Source organism: Mchenga conophoros, linkage group LG22 (genome assembly GCF_057382185.1).
Source record: "Mchenga conophoros isolate Kocher_MC1m ecotype Shallow Benthic linkage group LG22, M_conophoros_male_GT1.1, whole genome shotgun sequence".
In the NCBI taxonomy this organism is placed as follows: Eukaryota; Metazoa; Chordata; class Actinopteri; order Cichliformes; family Cichlidae; genus Mchenga; species Mchenga conophoros.
In genome coordinates, this window is record NC_140546.1 from 16,396,193 (window position 1) to 16,410,274 (window position 14,082).

General features: G+C 42.0%; 1 protein-coding gene across 2 annotated transcripts in view; it reads right to left on the reverse strand.

Annotated features, from left to right (window-relative positions):
- The window catches only part of slc45a4a (solute carrier family 45 member 4a), a 54,685-nt gene that overhangs the window by 22,932 nt on the left and 17,671 nt on the right, over nucleotides 1–14,082 (reverse strand). For both annotated transcript variants that reach the window (XM_085261804.1, XM_085261805.1), the window contains one exon: nucleotides 10,050–11,395. In XM_085261804.1, coding sequence (XP_085117930.1) covers nucleotides 10,050–10,368 — 319 coding nt within the window. In that variant the 5' untranslated portion in view covers nucleotides 10,369–11,395. The remainder of the gene's footprint in view (nucleotides 1–10,049; nucleotides 11,396–14,082) is intronic.

Here is a 14,082-nt window from a genome sequence, read left to right on the forward strand (position 1 = left end):
TATTATTATTATTGTGAAACAAATATTTGTATAGTATTTGTATTATTTTTTTTATTTGATGTAAATCTCCTTCCTCCTTTAGAGATTTTTAAGGTGTGGTTGGGTTTTTTTCTGTTTTCATGTGTGTTGTGATTAATTTGAGTTACAGAAAAAAAATTTGAGCAGCTTCTTGTCACATTAGCCTCGTGTTTATACCACTGCGGTGCTCTGAGGTTAGGATAAATGATGCGCTGAGCAAGCTGCAGGTCAGCTCTTAATGCATGATGAGGTTTGCATTTACATCTGGTTCATTTCCATATCACACGAATCTTATTAAGCAAAACTGCTGTGAGCTCAAAACCCAAACAAGCAAGCACCATTTGCACATCCAACAACATGTGGCAACTCCGCCAGCCTCTTTGCTGTGCTAAAATAATTTACAGGCATTTCACAGAAATTTAATAACAAATACGTTTTTGATTTTTTTCAGCATCATCTCTCCAGATGTCCCCTAAAATGAAGCACAGCTTTGTGATTTTTTAAAAATAAATTCTTACAATGAAGTTACTTACAAGAGTAAACGATTTATTGTGTTAAAACATAAATTTATGCTAATGTTCTCTATTTATTTTCAAAGATAACAACTGCTGGTCAAATCTCTGCATTTAGCATACCTTTTAGCAGGTTATAGGTCTTAAACAATGTCTTTTTATTAAGAGTTTTTCTTTTATACATATAAACAAAAAGAGAAGAACAGGATTACAGATGATCTGTACATTCGGGGTAATTAGCTTTAAGGCTGTGATATAAAGAAAAAACAGAAAGGGAAATAAAGAAAAAAAAAAAGAGAGAAATATAAACGTGTATAATATTTCCCCAAATAACATAATCCCTGCAAAATAATCCTATTCATTCCTATCCAGGTCACTGCTCTAGACCTGTACACTGTGTTTCCACACCTGACATAAGAGAGTTTGCTGAAAAATTCATATAGATTTTGAAATGCAGAAATTTTCCAGTTTTAGACACGACATGAGGTCATTTAACCACTGTTTGTGAGTGGGAGGGGCAGCGTCCCGCCACCTCAGTAGGATTGCCCTCCTGGCCAACAGAATGATAACGCCTGTCTTTTAGAGGCCGTAGAAGCTCCTTATTCCCACTGACGCCAAACAGAGCAAGAAGGGGGCCAGGGGCCAGCGTCACACTGAGAATCCTGAACAGGGCATAAACATTTTACATTTTGAAGTACCGTAATTTTCGGGCTATAAGCCGCTACTTTTTGCACAAGCTTTGAACCCTGCGGCTTTTAGTCAGGTGCGGCTTTTCTATGGATTGTCCATGAGCGGATTTGTTTTGTTTGTTCCGCTGTTGTACGGCACTACGTTGCCTGGCGGAAGGATCGGGGTTCAAGAGTGGTATTTTGGTCACATGTCCATCCGCCAGGCAACGTAGTGCCGTACGAAGTAGCGCGAAAAACAAACTTCAAAGTAGCGCTACGCGTTCAGCTGGAGGCGTGGATGATGAGCGGCGATAAACTTGCGAAAAGCAAGTTATACTCAACTCCACCGGTGGATTCTGACAGCGTGGAAAAGTGTGAAAACATCCACGATCACCAACGGATTTCGAAGGGCTGGACTGCTGCATGATGGAGAGGAGGACACCGCCACGGCCCTTCTGAGGGTGTTCAACTCTGACACTGACAACGAGGATTTCTTTGTTTGGTTTTGAAAGTGACAACGAAGGAGAGAAGCGGAGAGTGGATGACGAAGCCACCCTGAGCCTGTTCGTTTCCGACACTGGAGAAGAGGACTTTGGTGGTTTTAGTGCGCAGGAAGAAGAGAAAGATGGTGAATGACTGGCTTTTCTTCTTGTTAAAGCCGTGTCACTGCACCTGAGCCTAAAAGGTAGGCCGAATCTATTTTTCTGGTGTGCTGTAGGTTATTATGTACTACATTTGTTACTTATTTATGAAGCACAGTACATGTTTTGTACTTGTAATTACCGCTACTTGTACATATACCCTAAAAAGTTATGCAAATATGTACCCATAACTTGTTTTTCAAAATATTAATAAAAGGGGTGTGTCTCCAAACAGCCGTCTCTTTCCTGACAATTCCCTTTGTGCATCTTCTTTTACATATGATAAGTCAACATTGAAACACCTGCGGCTTTTAGTCAGGTGCGGCTAATGTATGTACAAAACAGGATTTTCCCCTGATTTTAGCTTGTGCGGCTAATATTCAGGTGCGCTCTGTAGTCCGGGAAATACGGTACTTACAGCTGCTCTCTTGTTTCCCAAGAGGTCACCGCAGTGTATGGATCAACCTGGCAGAGATTTTTATGCCAGATGTCGGCTTGTTACCCTCCTGGGGCTGGGTTTATGTTTCCTCCTCCTCCTAATTTCAAACCAACAACCTTCCGCATATTTGAACTATAACTGTCTTTTTTTCTTATTTTGTATTTTTATTCATATTAACTGTTTGTGAGGGTTTTTTCCCCACGTTTCAGGGTACTCTCTGTAAACAAATTCCGTAGGCCACTGATTACAACTATAATCATCTTAATAAAATGAAAAGAATTTTTAAAAACAGCTTCCCCCAAAGTTTCTTTGTCCCTCATCATCACCTGAGAGCTTTGCTGTTTGCTTGTCTGTAGCGAGAGAGGGGCGGGAACAATGTGCTGACACACACACACACATTCAGTTCTGCATTCCTCGCATATCGTATACCGATAGCACTCACATACCTGGCTAATCGCCTGCTGGGTGGAAAAATAGCACACCTATAATATGTCTTTGACTAAAGTATTTGTTGACTCTGCATCTACACTATGTCACGAATGCAAAAAACAGATCCGTGAAAGTAACCTGTGCTGCTGCTCTGACTACAGTTTAACTCTCTCAACGACCCCTAACGGTCCACACGCCACAGTCTGGGAACCGCTGGCATCCGTGGTTCACTACTGTGCAAAGCTACTGACGTGCAAATAACTCTTTCATAAAAACACTTTTAGTGTCTGTGTTAGTGATAAGTTATTAACATGAACAAAGTTACTGCTGTGATGAGTCCAAATGCTATAAATAAGAAGACTTCAAATAACTGAACAGACTGGTGTGTTTGTCTCTCTCTCTCTCTCTCTCTGTGTCTCTCTCTTTCCCTGTGGTGACAGGCAGAAGCGTAAAACGATTAATGAGGACTGATTGTGATTTACACACAGTGGCTCCTATTTCTCACATTTTTTTCAATCCAGATGTTTCTCTCCTACCTCCATATTCTAGCTATGTGTTGATAAACCCTCATTTCACCAATGCAGGCGTTTGTCACTCTGTCCTCCATCTTTTCTATCCTTTGAATGACTTGGTCAGATTATAGTGATTAGTGAGTGTGACATCAAGCCAGTCATTTATGTAACCCTGTATTACAGTGTCTGCAAGGTCATCTGCTAGATTAGACCAATGAACATGATAGGATCACTCAGTGGATTAGGTTACCTGGCATGCAAGTATAAACAGCGTAAGATCAAGCTGATTTGTTGCAAATTAAACAGCGGGGGCAGATTTCCTATTGTGACATGACAACAGGGTACCAGCTACTATCTAGCTCCCATGAAATCGGCGCAAAAGAAAAGTTAACGCGCAGACTGGCATGTGGTAAAATTTGAGACATGAATTGAAAATAACAGTTTGCTTGTAGCAAACTTGGCAAATCTGGCCTCCAGTAAGCTGTCGCGGCGCCGTGCCACGATGGATTAGTAAAGTAAACAAGCACTCAAATGGTTTCATTATTTCATTAACTTTAACTGCCACTTTGTGGGTCATTTAGTTTGGTATGCAAATATTAAGAGGCACATGGCTTTTCAGAATTCGAGGAAATCAGATGTAGTAAAAGGTGAAGACACTAATCCAGAGAGCTCCACCTTTGGGCCGCAGACAAGGTCATTTCATTTTGGATTGAAGTAATCTCCTTAAGAAGGCCACCAAAGAAGGACAACAAAGTTGTCGAGTAGGCAGCCTGCACTCTTTTGGGTAACACAATGGTGGCATTCCTGCAAAGGTGGGCAGTCAACCATGCAAATAAACAGATTATAAATAATTACGGGTCAGAAAGAGACCTTTGAATCAGACTGTGCTACTCCTGAGATTGTTTAGCCTCATGCTCGTTTTTATTTATCAATTTTTTTATTGTATTAAGTTGATTTACTGAACCCTTTCTTCATTAGAGGATCAGCCAGTTCCGTGAAATAATTGAAAAAGAAATCTACTTTTTTGTAGGAACGTGGGCAAAATAACACAAACTGCTGAAAATAACTGAAACGAGCTCATCTGCATCAAAGGAAAGTTGAAATTTCAAGAAAATATAACAATTTTTAGTAGGTGAGTGCTGGGAGTCTTTGCTCTCCAGGTCAGTGTGTGTGTGTGTGTGTGTGTGTGTGTGGGGGGGGGGGGGGGGGGGGGGGGGGGGTGTCTGTGTGCTTCTGGCTGTTTTTTTCTTTTTTTTTTACAGTTCTGCCAAGCGAGACCTTCTTATCTCATTGTGTTTGTATTCTGAATACAATGACAATAAAGGCTTTCTATTTGATTCTATTCTATTCTATTAATCGAATTCAAAACACAGCGACTTTTGAGGTCAGTGGGTGTAACTTAACGAGCGACGTACTCGACAGGGTTCATAAAATTACATCCAGTTCTCAAAATTAAGTGAAACAATAATGGCTATGTGAGCTATAAGTGACTCTGTATGAACCAACACGAGCTTCTGCTGTATTCACATTAAATGTACTCTTTGTCATGATTCTTACGCACTGCCTTGTATCTGTAGGTACTTAATTCTCACACCACAATGCTTCTGATAACGTCCCTAATCTGACGTTAGTCCAACAGCCTGCTGTTAGTATGGAGCTGCACATATATACATATATATTTGATAAAGACAAATAACGAGTATTTTGATGCTTTACTAGTTGTCTTGAGTTGCCTATGATGTCAGTTCTGAGAAAGCTGATTATGTAATGTGACACGCTCATAACCGAAAAGATCGACACAGCACACGGTCTGGACTCATCGCCCCCACCCCCCACGCTGCCCTTTTTCTTTTACCTTATCACTTTTCTTAATCCCATTTGTAGAGCTGACTCCCTTTCACTCTTATCTCTGTGTGAGCATTAGGTGGTGTTCCTGCTGAGGGTGATTTTCAACAAAGACAACAGGAAAATGTCCCTGCAGGTCAAGCAGAACAAATCAAAGGCAGTGCACTGGATGCAAAACGTCTTTTCAAAAGACTCTTCGCCTCTCTGTGTGGCAGCTTAAATGACCTAAAAAATAGCCACAAACACAGAGTTTACAGAGAAATAAACAAGAACATTTCAGGGTATGTAAGATATCAATGCATATCCCAGCTGTTACAGGGTAAGATGCAGGGTACACAGAGGCAGAGCCTTCAGCTATCAGACCCCTTTCTGTGGAACAAGCTCCCACTCTGGGTTCAGTAAACACACACCTGCTCTGCTGCTAAGATTAGGTTTAAAACTTTCCTTATTGAATCCTTGTCTCTCTGCGCACCTCTTTTGTCTCCTCCTTTCCCCATCGCCCACTAACTCGTCACAGAAGATGGCTGCCCTCTTTGAGCCCACTTGTTACTGTAAACAAAGGAAGTTTGTCATTCCCACTGTGGGGTTTTCTCTAATATTGGTGAATCTTTAACCTTACAATATATGGCAGCTTGAGATGATCATTGTTGCGAACATGTGCTATATGAATAAAATTGACCTTAAATGAATTTACTTAATTGAACGCAAGAAACAAGGACAAAAGCTGCACAGTGATCATCTTATCTCACTTATATCGACTGTTTCCAACTAGCAGCCCAGACTGTACAAGACTCAAGCCCAATTTGGTCCGATTTGATGCCTAAATTATAAATATAACTGTCTCAACAGCCCCAATATGTGCCCTTGCCTTTAGGGGAAAGGCCTGCCTCCTTGTATAAGAACAGACGAGAGCTCGGCATGCTCCCCGCACAAGCCCTTGTAAGGCAGAAGTTTCTTAGCTTTTCTCCGCGTTGTGTAAATATGGGCTCCTTGACCAAATTGTATCAGCTGCACACACACTCAGACACACACCCTCTCCCCTTCTGTGACCTCAATGTTGTGGGGTTACACATACAATGGTTTCACTCAGGCAGAGCCAACCAGCCAGCTTACTGACGATCTAGCTAATTCTAGTAGCTACAGTCAGTGCATAGAGCACTAACTACATAGAGGAGCAGGGGTGGGAGGGCGGGATATTGTTATCCCAAAACTTGGAGCTCTGCCCACAGTTAGAGGAGGGGGTTGTTTTCAGGTACTACATCTGTTTGTTTTTCCTTTAGCAGGCTAAAAACATGAATGAATGCAAACACAAGCAACCTTTGTGGCTGTGAAGGGTCGGGGGAAACGTAGTCGTACACAGACATATAACTTCTAAGCTGATATAAAAACCAAACGCTCAAGATGGTTCTGGATGTTGTAAAATAAGAACTGAAAAGTCCTTTTCTATTTCAAAACAAAGTGGCTCACCCAAAAGCCATAATAAAACTTCCTCTTCCAGGTTTGCTTCCACCTTGTTTGTTCTGCCAGCAGTTTTCCAGCTCTGTTATAATGGTCCTGTCAACACTTTACAATGGTGTTTTTATGAGGCAAAATCACTCTGGTCCAGAGGGGATTTTTTTTAGCTCTACTTTGCTACTGGAAGAAAGATGTGCTGACATGCCATATTAAGATCTATTAATACATCCATGAGGCTAATCAGCATGCACAGGAAATGAGGAAAACTCTCCATGGTTAACCAAAGCATACATGGAGTTCATTTCCATTTTTAGACCTGCTAAACTATCCAAAACATGATGTATGGCAGACAAAACAGGACGGGAAGTAAAATCTTGCCAAAATGTCAGACAGAGTACAAGATTACCACAAGCAAAGTAAATTCCAACCTGCCATTTTTTCCAAACAGTTTGTTGAAATTATTACATTATTCCCCAAATCTCTCATACTAATGAGCTCTCAGACCACTCCAATCCCTGCAGTCCCTCGCTCAGCTTGTTTTATGACTTTACAGATCTTGACTGTACAGTCTTGGTTCACTCTCATCGACCTAATTTTCAGCAGCTGCTAACATGATAGGCACGTCAGCTTCACGAGATCTTAACATCATTTGTAGTCTTTTCCAGGCCTAAAATAAAGCAAGTCTGTCGAAGCTGCAGGCGTGTCACTTTGTCAGCGACGTGTGACGCAAATGTACACGTTTTTATTTGTAACTTATTAATAAAAATGCTTTGCACGGAGCATTTGGTAGTAATAATAACAACAAGCACGGTTTATCTGTATTGTACTGACTGGAATCTCCTTTATTCGGATGAAAGGCAACCTTCTCATTAATTACGACGAGTAAAAGGTCAAAATGAATGAAAAACACAAATGGATTATCTTTCCTCTCAGTGACAAATAAAGTCACTGTTCTGTCTGCTTTAGTTTTAGCAGACTAATCTGTGGGGCTTGTACCTCCCGGCAGTTTCAAAATCTACTAAGAGGAGCTCAGACATATTCTGATCTAAAAAAAAATTAGGCTAGGGCAGCTAAATCGGGGCTAAAATTAGAACCAAAACATGCAGCGGCTCCCCCGTGTAATGTGTCCACAGGAGACACACTATATTTTTTTGTTACTTGTGATGCCTTTTCCTGCTTTAATATTACGCATCAAGAGCACACCAGTCTTTTGAATTCAGCTGAAAGCCTTTAAATTTCCAACATTTGGCTGATCTCAGTGCTGGCCTTCGACGCAACAAACACTTGAAGTGCATGTTTGGGATCCCGGTTCCCTGTGGCGGCTCATCCCGGGTGAGCCGGCCAGGAGTCACGGTGTCCACAGAGCGACTTCCTATTCATGTCCCCTTGGTTATGTAAGCTAGGACATCGCGCTAATGTCAGTGAAGGGGAAGGAGAAATTTGAAGAGGAAAAAAAAGAAGCAAGAGGGGGGTTTACATGGAAACTACAAATAGTACAAATAATGCTATGGCTGTTTCTCACATTTTTCTCTTCACACCCTCTCCATCTCCTCTACAGACTCCAGTACCCTCCAGACAGAACTGGACTTGGCATATTTTCAAAAGGCAAAGATGACACTGGGTGCAAATCCTCGGGAGTCCACATCTCCGAGGATCTCACCTGGACGACCAACTGCTCCAAACTGGTCAAGAAGGCTCACCAGCACCTCTTCTTCTTGAGGACTCTGAGGAAGAACCACCTGTCCTCAGACATCCTGGTGAACTTCTATCGTTGCACCATCGAGAGCATCCTGACCAACTGTATAACAGTCTGGTACGGGAACTGCTCTGCCTCGGACCGGAAGGCGTTGCAGAGGGTCGTGAAAACTGCCCAGCGCATCGCCGGAGCACCACTTCCTGCCATAAAAGACATCTACAGGAAGCGGTGTCTGAAAAGGGCTGGGAAAATCATCAAAGACCCCAGCCACCCATCACATGGACTCTTCACCCTCCTGCCCTCTGGGAGGCGCTACAGGAGCCTCCGCACTAAGACCACCAGGTACCGGAACAGCTTCTTCCCCACAGCTGTCAGACTCCTGAACTCCGCCTCCTGACCCACGTTAACACATGGACTGAACATACACACACCCACAATGGACAACTGTACCCTCAAACACACAATAATAACATGGACTGAACCACCACTCACAACCACTAGCACTTTATACAGCCTCTGTAGAAATTATCCACATATCTCACTTATCTTAACTGCACTACTGTATAGCTCTGTGTAAATAATCATTCTGTACATTCGATAATTTTTAACCCTACAACTGTTTACAACTTGCATAGTTCCCATTTCTGTATAGCTGTATATCTCAGATTCTGTAAAGTTATTTATTTCATATTCTGTATAGTTTTTCATATTTATATCCTGTTCATATCCTGTACATAGCTTGTACTCACTACAGCCTACATACTTATAGTTATAGAATATTCACAACATACTTCATACCGTGTACATTATAACATACCATAATAGACCCATTCTGTAATATACTTACATATCTATACTATTGCTAATATATATTGTAATATATCTATATCACTAAAGCACTTCTGGATGGATGCAAACTGCATTTCGTTGCCCTGTACCTGTGCATGTGCAATGACAATAAAGTTGAATTCTATTCTATTCTATTCTAAATGATAGCATGCCCACTGTGACCGGAGGTCTGGTTCTCTGTGTGTGCATGCTGTGAGGCAGGGTGTAAGCCGGGTAATCTCCAAGCAGATCCGAACAAGGTGAAGGGGAGATGAGATATGTGCTCTGACATTTTAGCTTCTAAGGTGTCCCCTTAAATGGCATTACAATTTAAAGAGACAACAGCATTTCATCCATCCATCCATCTGAGGGGTTGGAGCATCTGGAGCGTATCCCAGCTGTCATAGGGCAAGAGGCAGGGTAGAACTCGGACAGGTTGTCAGTTTGGGTCAGGGCTGTCACAGAGAGACAGGCAACCATTCACAGTCATAGTCACACCTACAACCGGTTTAGAATTACCAATTAACTTAATGCCCATGAACCCAGCCATGGGCGGGCCACACGACAGCCTAGTGCTGGTCACAACCCTGGTACCTTGGTCAAGCACATGTTGCAGAGCTTATCCCAACATCGATCCTTAGAAGTAAATGTTTTCCACAACACCATGAAATGTCTTCAACACACTCTTTGCTCTACTTTATACCTCACTGATAGCAGTGAGCTAGCCAGTGATAAATTCTTTCTCCCACTGTCAACGCCACGTCCAGAAAGACAGAATCAACATTTTTTGTGAGTGGCTGCTCTTTATTGTGAGACCTTGCTGCTCTTTTCCTCCCTTTTTTGTGAATTAATAATTTTGGTCGTTGTAGTTTGATGTAGATCCTGAACTACAGTTTAAAAAACACATGAAACAGATATTTTTAAAAAACAGCAATTTTGCAGCTGAAGTACTTTGCAGATGTTGGCTTTCTATGTTTCATATGTAAATCATCTGGACTCTGCTCACCTATTTGCAGCAGCACAGGCGTCACCAGCGCTGTCTCCATGGCGTAGCAGAACTCCCGACCGAACATCACGGCTCCGTGCATCACCCATCGCTTTAAAGGAATCCCTTCGATCGATCCTTCGCTAGCAGATTCCTCTCCTCCTCGGCCTCCTTCTGCCGCTCCGCCTCCGCCTCCCAATCCATCCGTCTCGCCTCCTGCTCCTCCTTTCTCCTCATCCAAGCCTGATGTGGTGGAGTTTTTGCTGCTAACCCCACCCACCAGAGATCCGACCTGCATGGTGTCAGCCTCTGTGTTCTGGGGAGGCATGTTGGAGGGCATGCAAGCAACAGGAAAACAAGCGCACCCCTTCTAACAATACTACAGTACAAAAACAATACTACTCCTAATACTCCTCAATTCAAGTTACTTGTACTTTAAAACGAGTAGTGACTTTCTAGAAGTAACTTCATTACAATCTTTACAAGCTACAAAATGCAATCAGTGGTTGTAACTTGCTAGTTATACACTTGTTACATCTATTTCTTAAGTGTTCAAGAAGTGCTGAATAACTGTAATAGATGCTTCCCAGCCTGCGAGGTAATAAAATGTATGTTAAACTGGGTCCTACTAAAACTATAAAGGTTAAAGACACTAAATATTTGCAGATAAACTAATCTGCTATCCCCAGATGTATCACAGATCCAGAAAAAGAAGGAAAAAAATTAGCAATCAGCTGTCCTCTAAAGTTGTCCTCCAAAAACACTGCAAATTGAAATTCCCAACCTTTTTAATCCTTGTTTAAATTGGGAAGAAGGGAAAAAATCTAATAAAATCAGCTTTCTCAAGGCCTGTAGAGAATCTCAGAAAAATAAAGGAAGCAGTTGAATTTCATGGGAAGAGTAAGCGGTACATTCCAAGAGTGGCTTTGTGCACTTGCTTCTTTTGTGTGTGCACGTCAAGGTGTGAGAGAAACTGCTTGCAAAACAGCTTTATTTGGTATGAAAGTGTTTGTGTGTGTAGCTGTGTTTGTTGTGTGTGTGAGTGTGTGTGTGTGTGTGTGTGTGTGTGTGTGTGTGTGTGGGTGTGTGTGTGTATGTGTGTGTTGTGGGTGTTTATGGCTTTTTTGTCATCGAGGTTTGCGCCTCTTTTTTCTTACTGTCTATTACAAGCAGTAAAAATCCATATAGAAGACCATTCAGTGAGTTCCAGAGTCATTTTCTGTATGGAGGGCTGGATGGAGGGCTGGATGACGGAGTGGGTGGGGGCGATCAAAAGGTCGCGGGGGGAGGGGGTCGGAGGAGGAGGAGGGAATGCGGCGACGGTAGGCGGAGCTCCTCTGAAAATCCCCATCGAATGGCTGATCAATCTGGAAGAAAAATGGCAAGAGGAGAGAAAAACAGCAGTGAGCTACAGCTGCTTAAATCTTAAACATGTCCTACTGTTATCTCCTAATGAGCTCGGTAGGTGTGGGAAGGTGCGAGTGATGTGATTTTTCATGCATCAGCTGAGATTAGATGAGGGAGTGGTTTTATTCTTGAAGGTGATAACGATCAGCTGCAAAAACAACAACTGAGCTTGTATAAAAGAAACTACAGCCGTTTCTTTTTTCTCTTACATGATTTATCAGCAACTATAAAACACAGTGCAAACAGGCTTCTCATAAAATTTGGCACCAATGCATATGCAATCTACACTTATGGTCCATTTCATTAGATACACCTGTTCAACTGCTTGTTAATGCAAATATCTAATCAGCCAATCCCAGGGCAGCAACGAGGTGCATTTAGGCATATAAACATGATCAAAATGGTGTGCTAAAGTTCAAAATGAGCATCAGAATGGGGAAGAAAGGTGATTTAAGTGACTCTAAAAAAGGGGCATGGTTGTTGGTGCCAGACAGGCTGGTCTGAGTTTTTCACAAACTGCTGATCTGATGGGAGTTTCCCACACAACTACCTCTAGGGTTTACAGAGAAAGAGAGGAAATATCCAGTGAGCAGCAGTTGTTTGGGTGAAAATGCTTTGTTGAAGCCAGAAGTCAGATTGCTTTGAGCTGACAGGAAGGCAATAACTAAAAAAAACCCAAAAACACTTGCACAAGGTATGAAGAAGAGTAGAAGATCAAACAAGGTGCAACTCCTGTCAGCTAAGAACAACTCCTGTCACCAAAATACTCAAATAACCTCTGGAGTGACCAGAAGGTCAATAAAGCACCTTCTGGGATGTGGCAGAACAGAAGATTCACATCATGGATGTGCAGCCGATAAATCTGCAGCAACTGTGTGATGCTATCAAGTCAATATGAACCAAAATCTCTGAGGAATGTTTCCACCAACTTGTTGATTCTGTGCCACAAAGAATTAAAGTAGCTCTGAAGATACTACCAAGGTGTAAATAACAATCTGGCCAGCGAGTATACGTAGCGAAATACTGGCACAAAAAAAAAAAAGTAATGACGAAAGATTTTAAAAACAAAAGAAAAATGGGAAATCAAAATCTTTTCGAAAACAAGTTCCTATTCAAAAGTCTTCATTATAAAGCCTGTGGATAAGCATCTCAAAATAAACCAGTGTTTCTGCTGCTTTTTACAATTAAAAGTTGTGAAAATACCAACAAAATAATCTTCCAATAACTCACCAATAATTCAAATCTGGACACATAAAACCAAAGTTATATACAAGGTCACAGCATAGAGAAAAGGTCTGTTTCTGTAACTTGGCTAACCAAGTCACACGTGTTTGAATTTATAAGTGTGAGTTTTTTGGGTTTTTTTAAGTATCAGCATGCTTCTACCACAATTCAGGCAGACACATACGTATGTGTTCTCTCGTATGAAAAGAGTTCATTTTTAAACGGTGTAATTGGTTTCAGCACATGATTCATCCGCGCAGACACTCGGACAGTCTTTGAAACTGGACGGGAAGGATGAAAGAATGCCATGTGTTTTATGAGCTAAAATGTTTTCAAGTTGAGCTATTGTCTCAAACAGAGGGCTTGTGTGTGTGGCGAGAAGAAACGACAGACATGCAGATGAAAAAAAACTATCTTTAAAAAGGAGAAGGAGAAAGAGGAGTACAAGAAGGGAAGGCCTTCAGCTAATAGCGCGCTTCACGGAGAGACAGAGAAACACAGTCTGCATGGAAGTTCAATACAATTTCCCACAGAGCCGAATTCCAAAGTGTGTGTTTTTGTGCGCAGTGGCCCACTGGATTAAAACCCATGGAGACCGCACGATTCATCACACCCAACACACACTAATGCTTGCCACGTGAACAGCACACATGCAAAATAACAGTGCTAAGACTCTTATCGAGCCTCTTAGCGAGAGATTGAGAAAGTAAATAAAATTAGAGTGAGGGAAGGAGAGCGGTGACGGGAGGAAGGGTGGGAAGAAGGAGGGTTTTTGACAGGTGGATGGTGGGAGGAACCAGCGATGGAGGGGAGAAGAGACAGATCAACAGAGTTTCTTTCTTTCCTCCACTCCTAGTGTACTCACATGTCCTCATTAAGATTCATGATGTCCCCGAGATGGTCCTGAATATTTTATCGCGCACAAACAGACAGGACCCTCATCACCTGACCTCACACACTGCAGCAGATTACATAACGGCCCCTCTTCTTTCCGGGCGTACATTTAAAATACAAATATGCCCCAAATGTTCTTGTGAATTATGTTTGGATTTGAGCACAACAACAGAAAGAACATCAGAATCTCCACGGTCAAGACAGAGGGAACGCGATGTGCTGAAAGTCTCCATGTTGAAACATGCCAACAACAACAACACCAACAAAATGTTCCAATCTGGTTGGCCACATATCTCCAAATACTTCATGTGTGATGGTGGACATAATTTATGGTTCCCAACAGGGTGGAGACGCTGCAATTCTGGTCATGGGAAGCAATGAGTTTTTTTCCCCCCCAAATGGTACGCACATCAATGTGAAGTTTAAAACTACATGAAGAAGAAAAACACAACCGATACAGTACCAACACGATTAAATACTTATCGTGAGGATGTCAATTGGTTTCTTCATCTATGACAGGCCTTCAGGG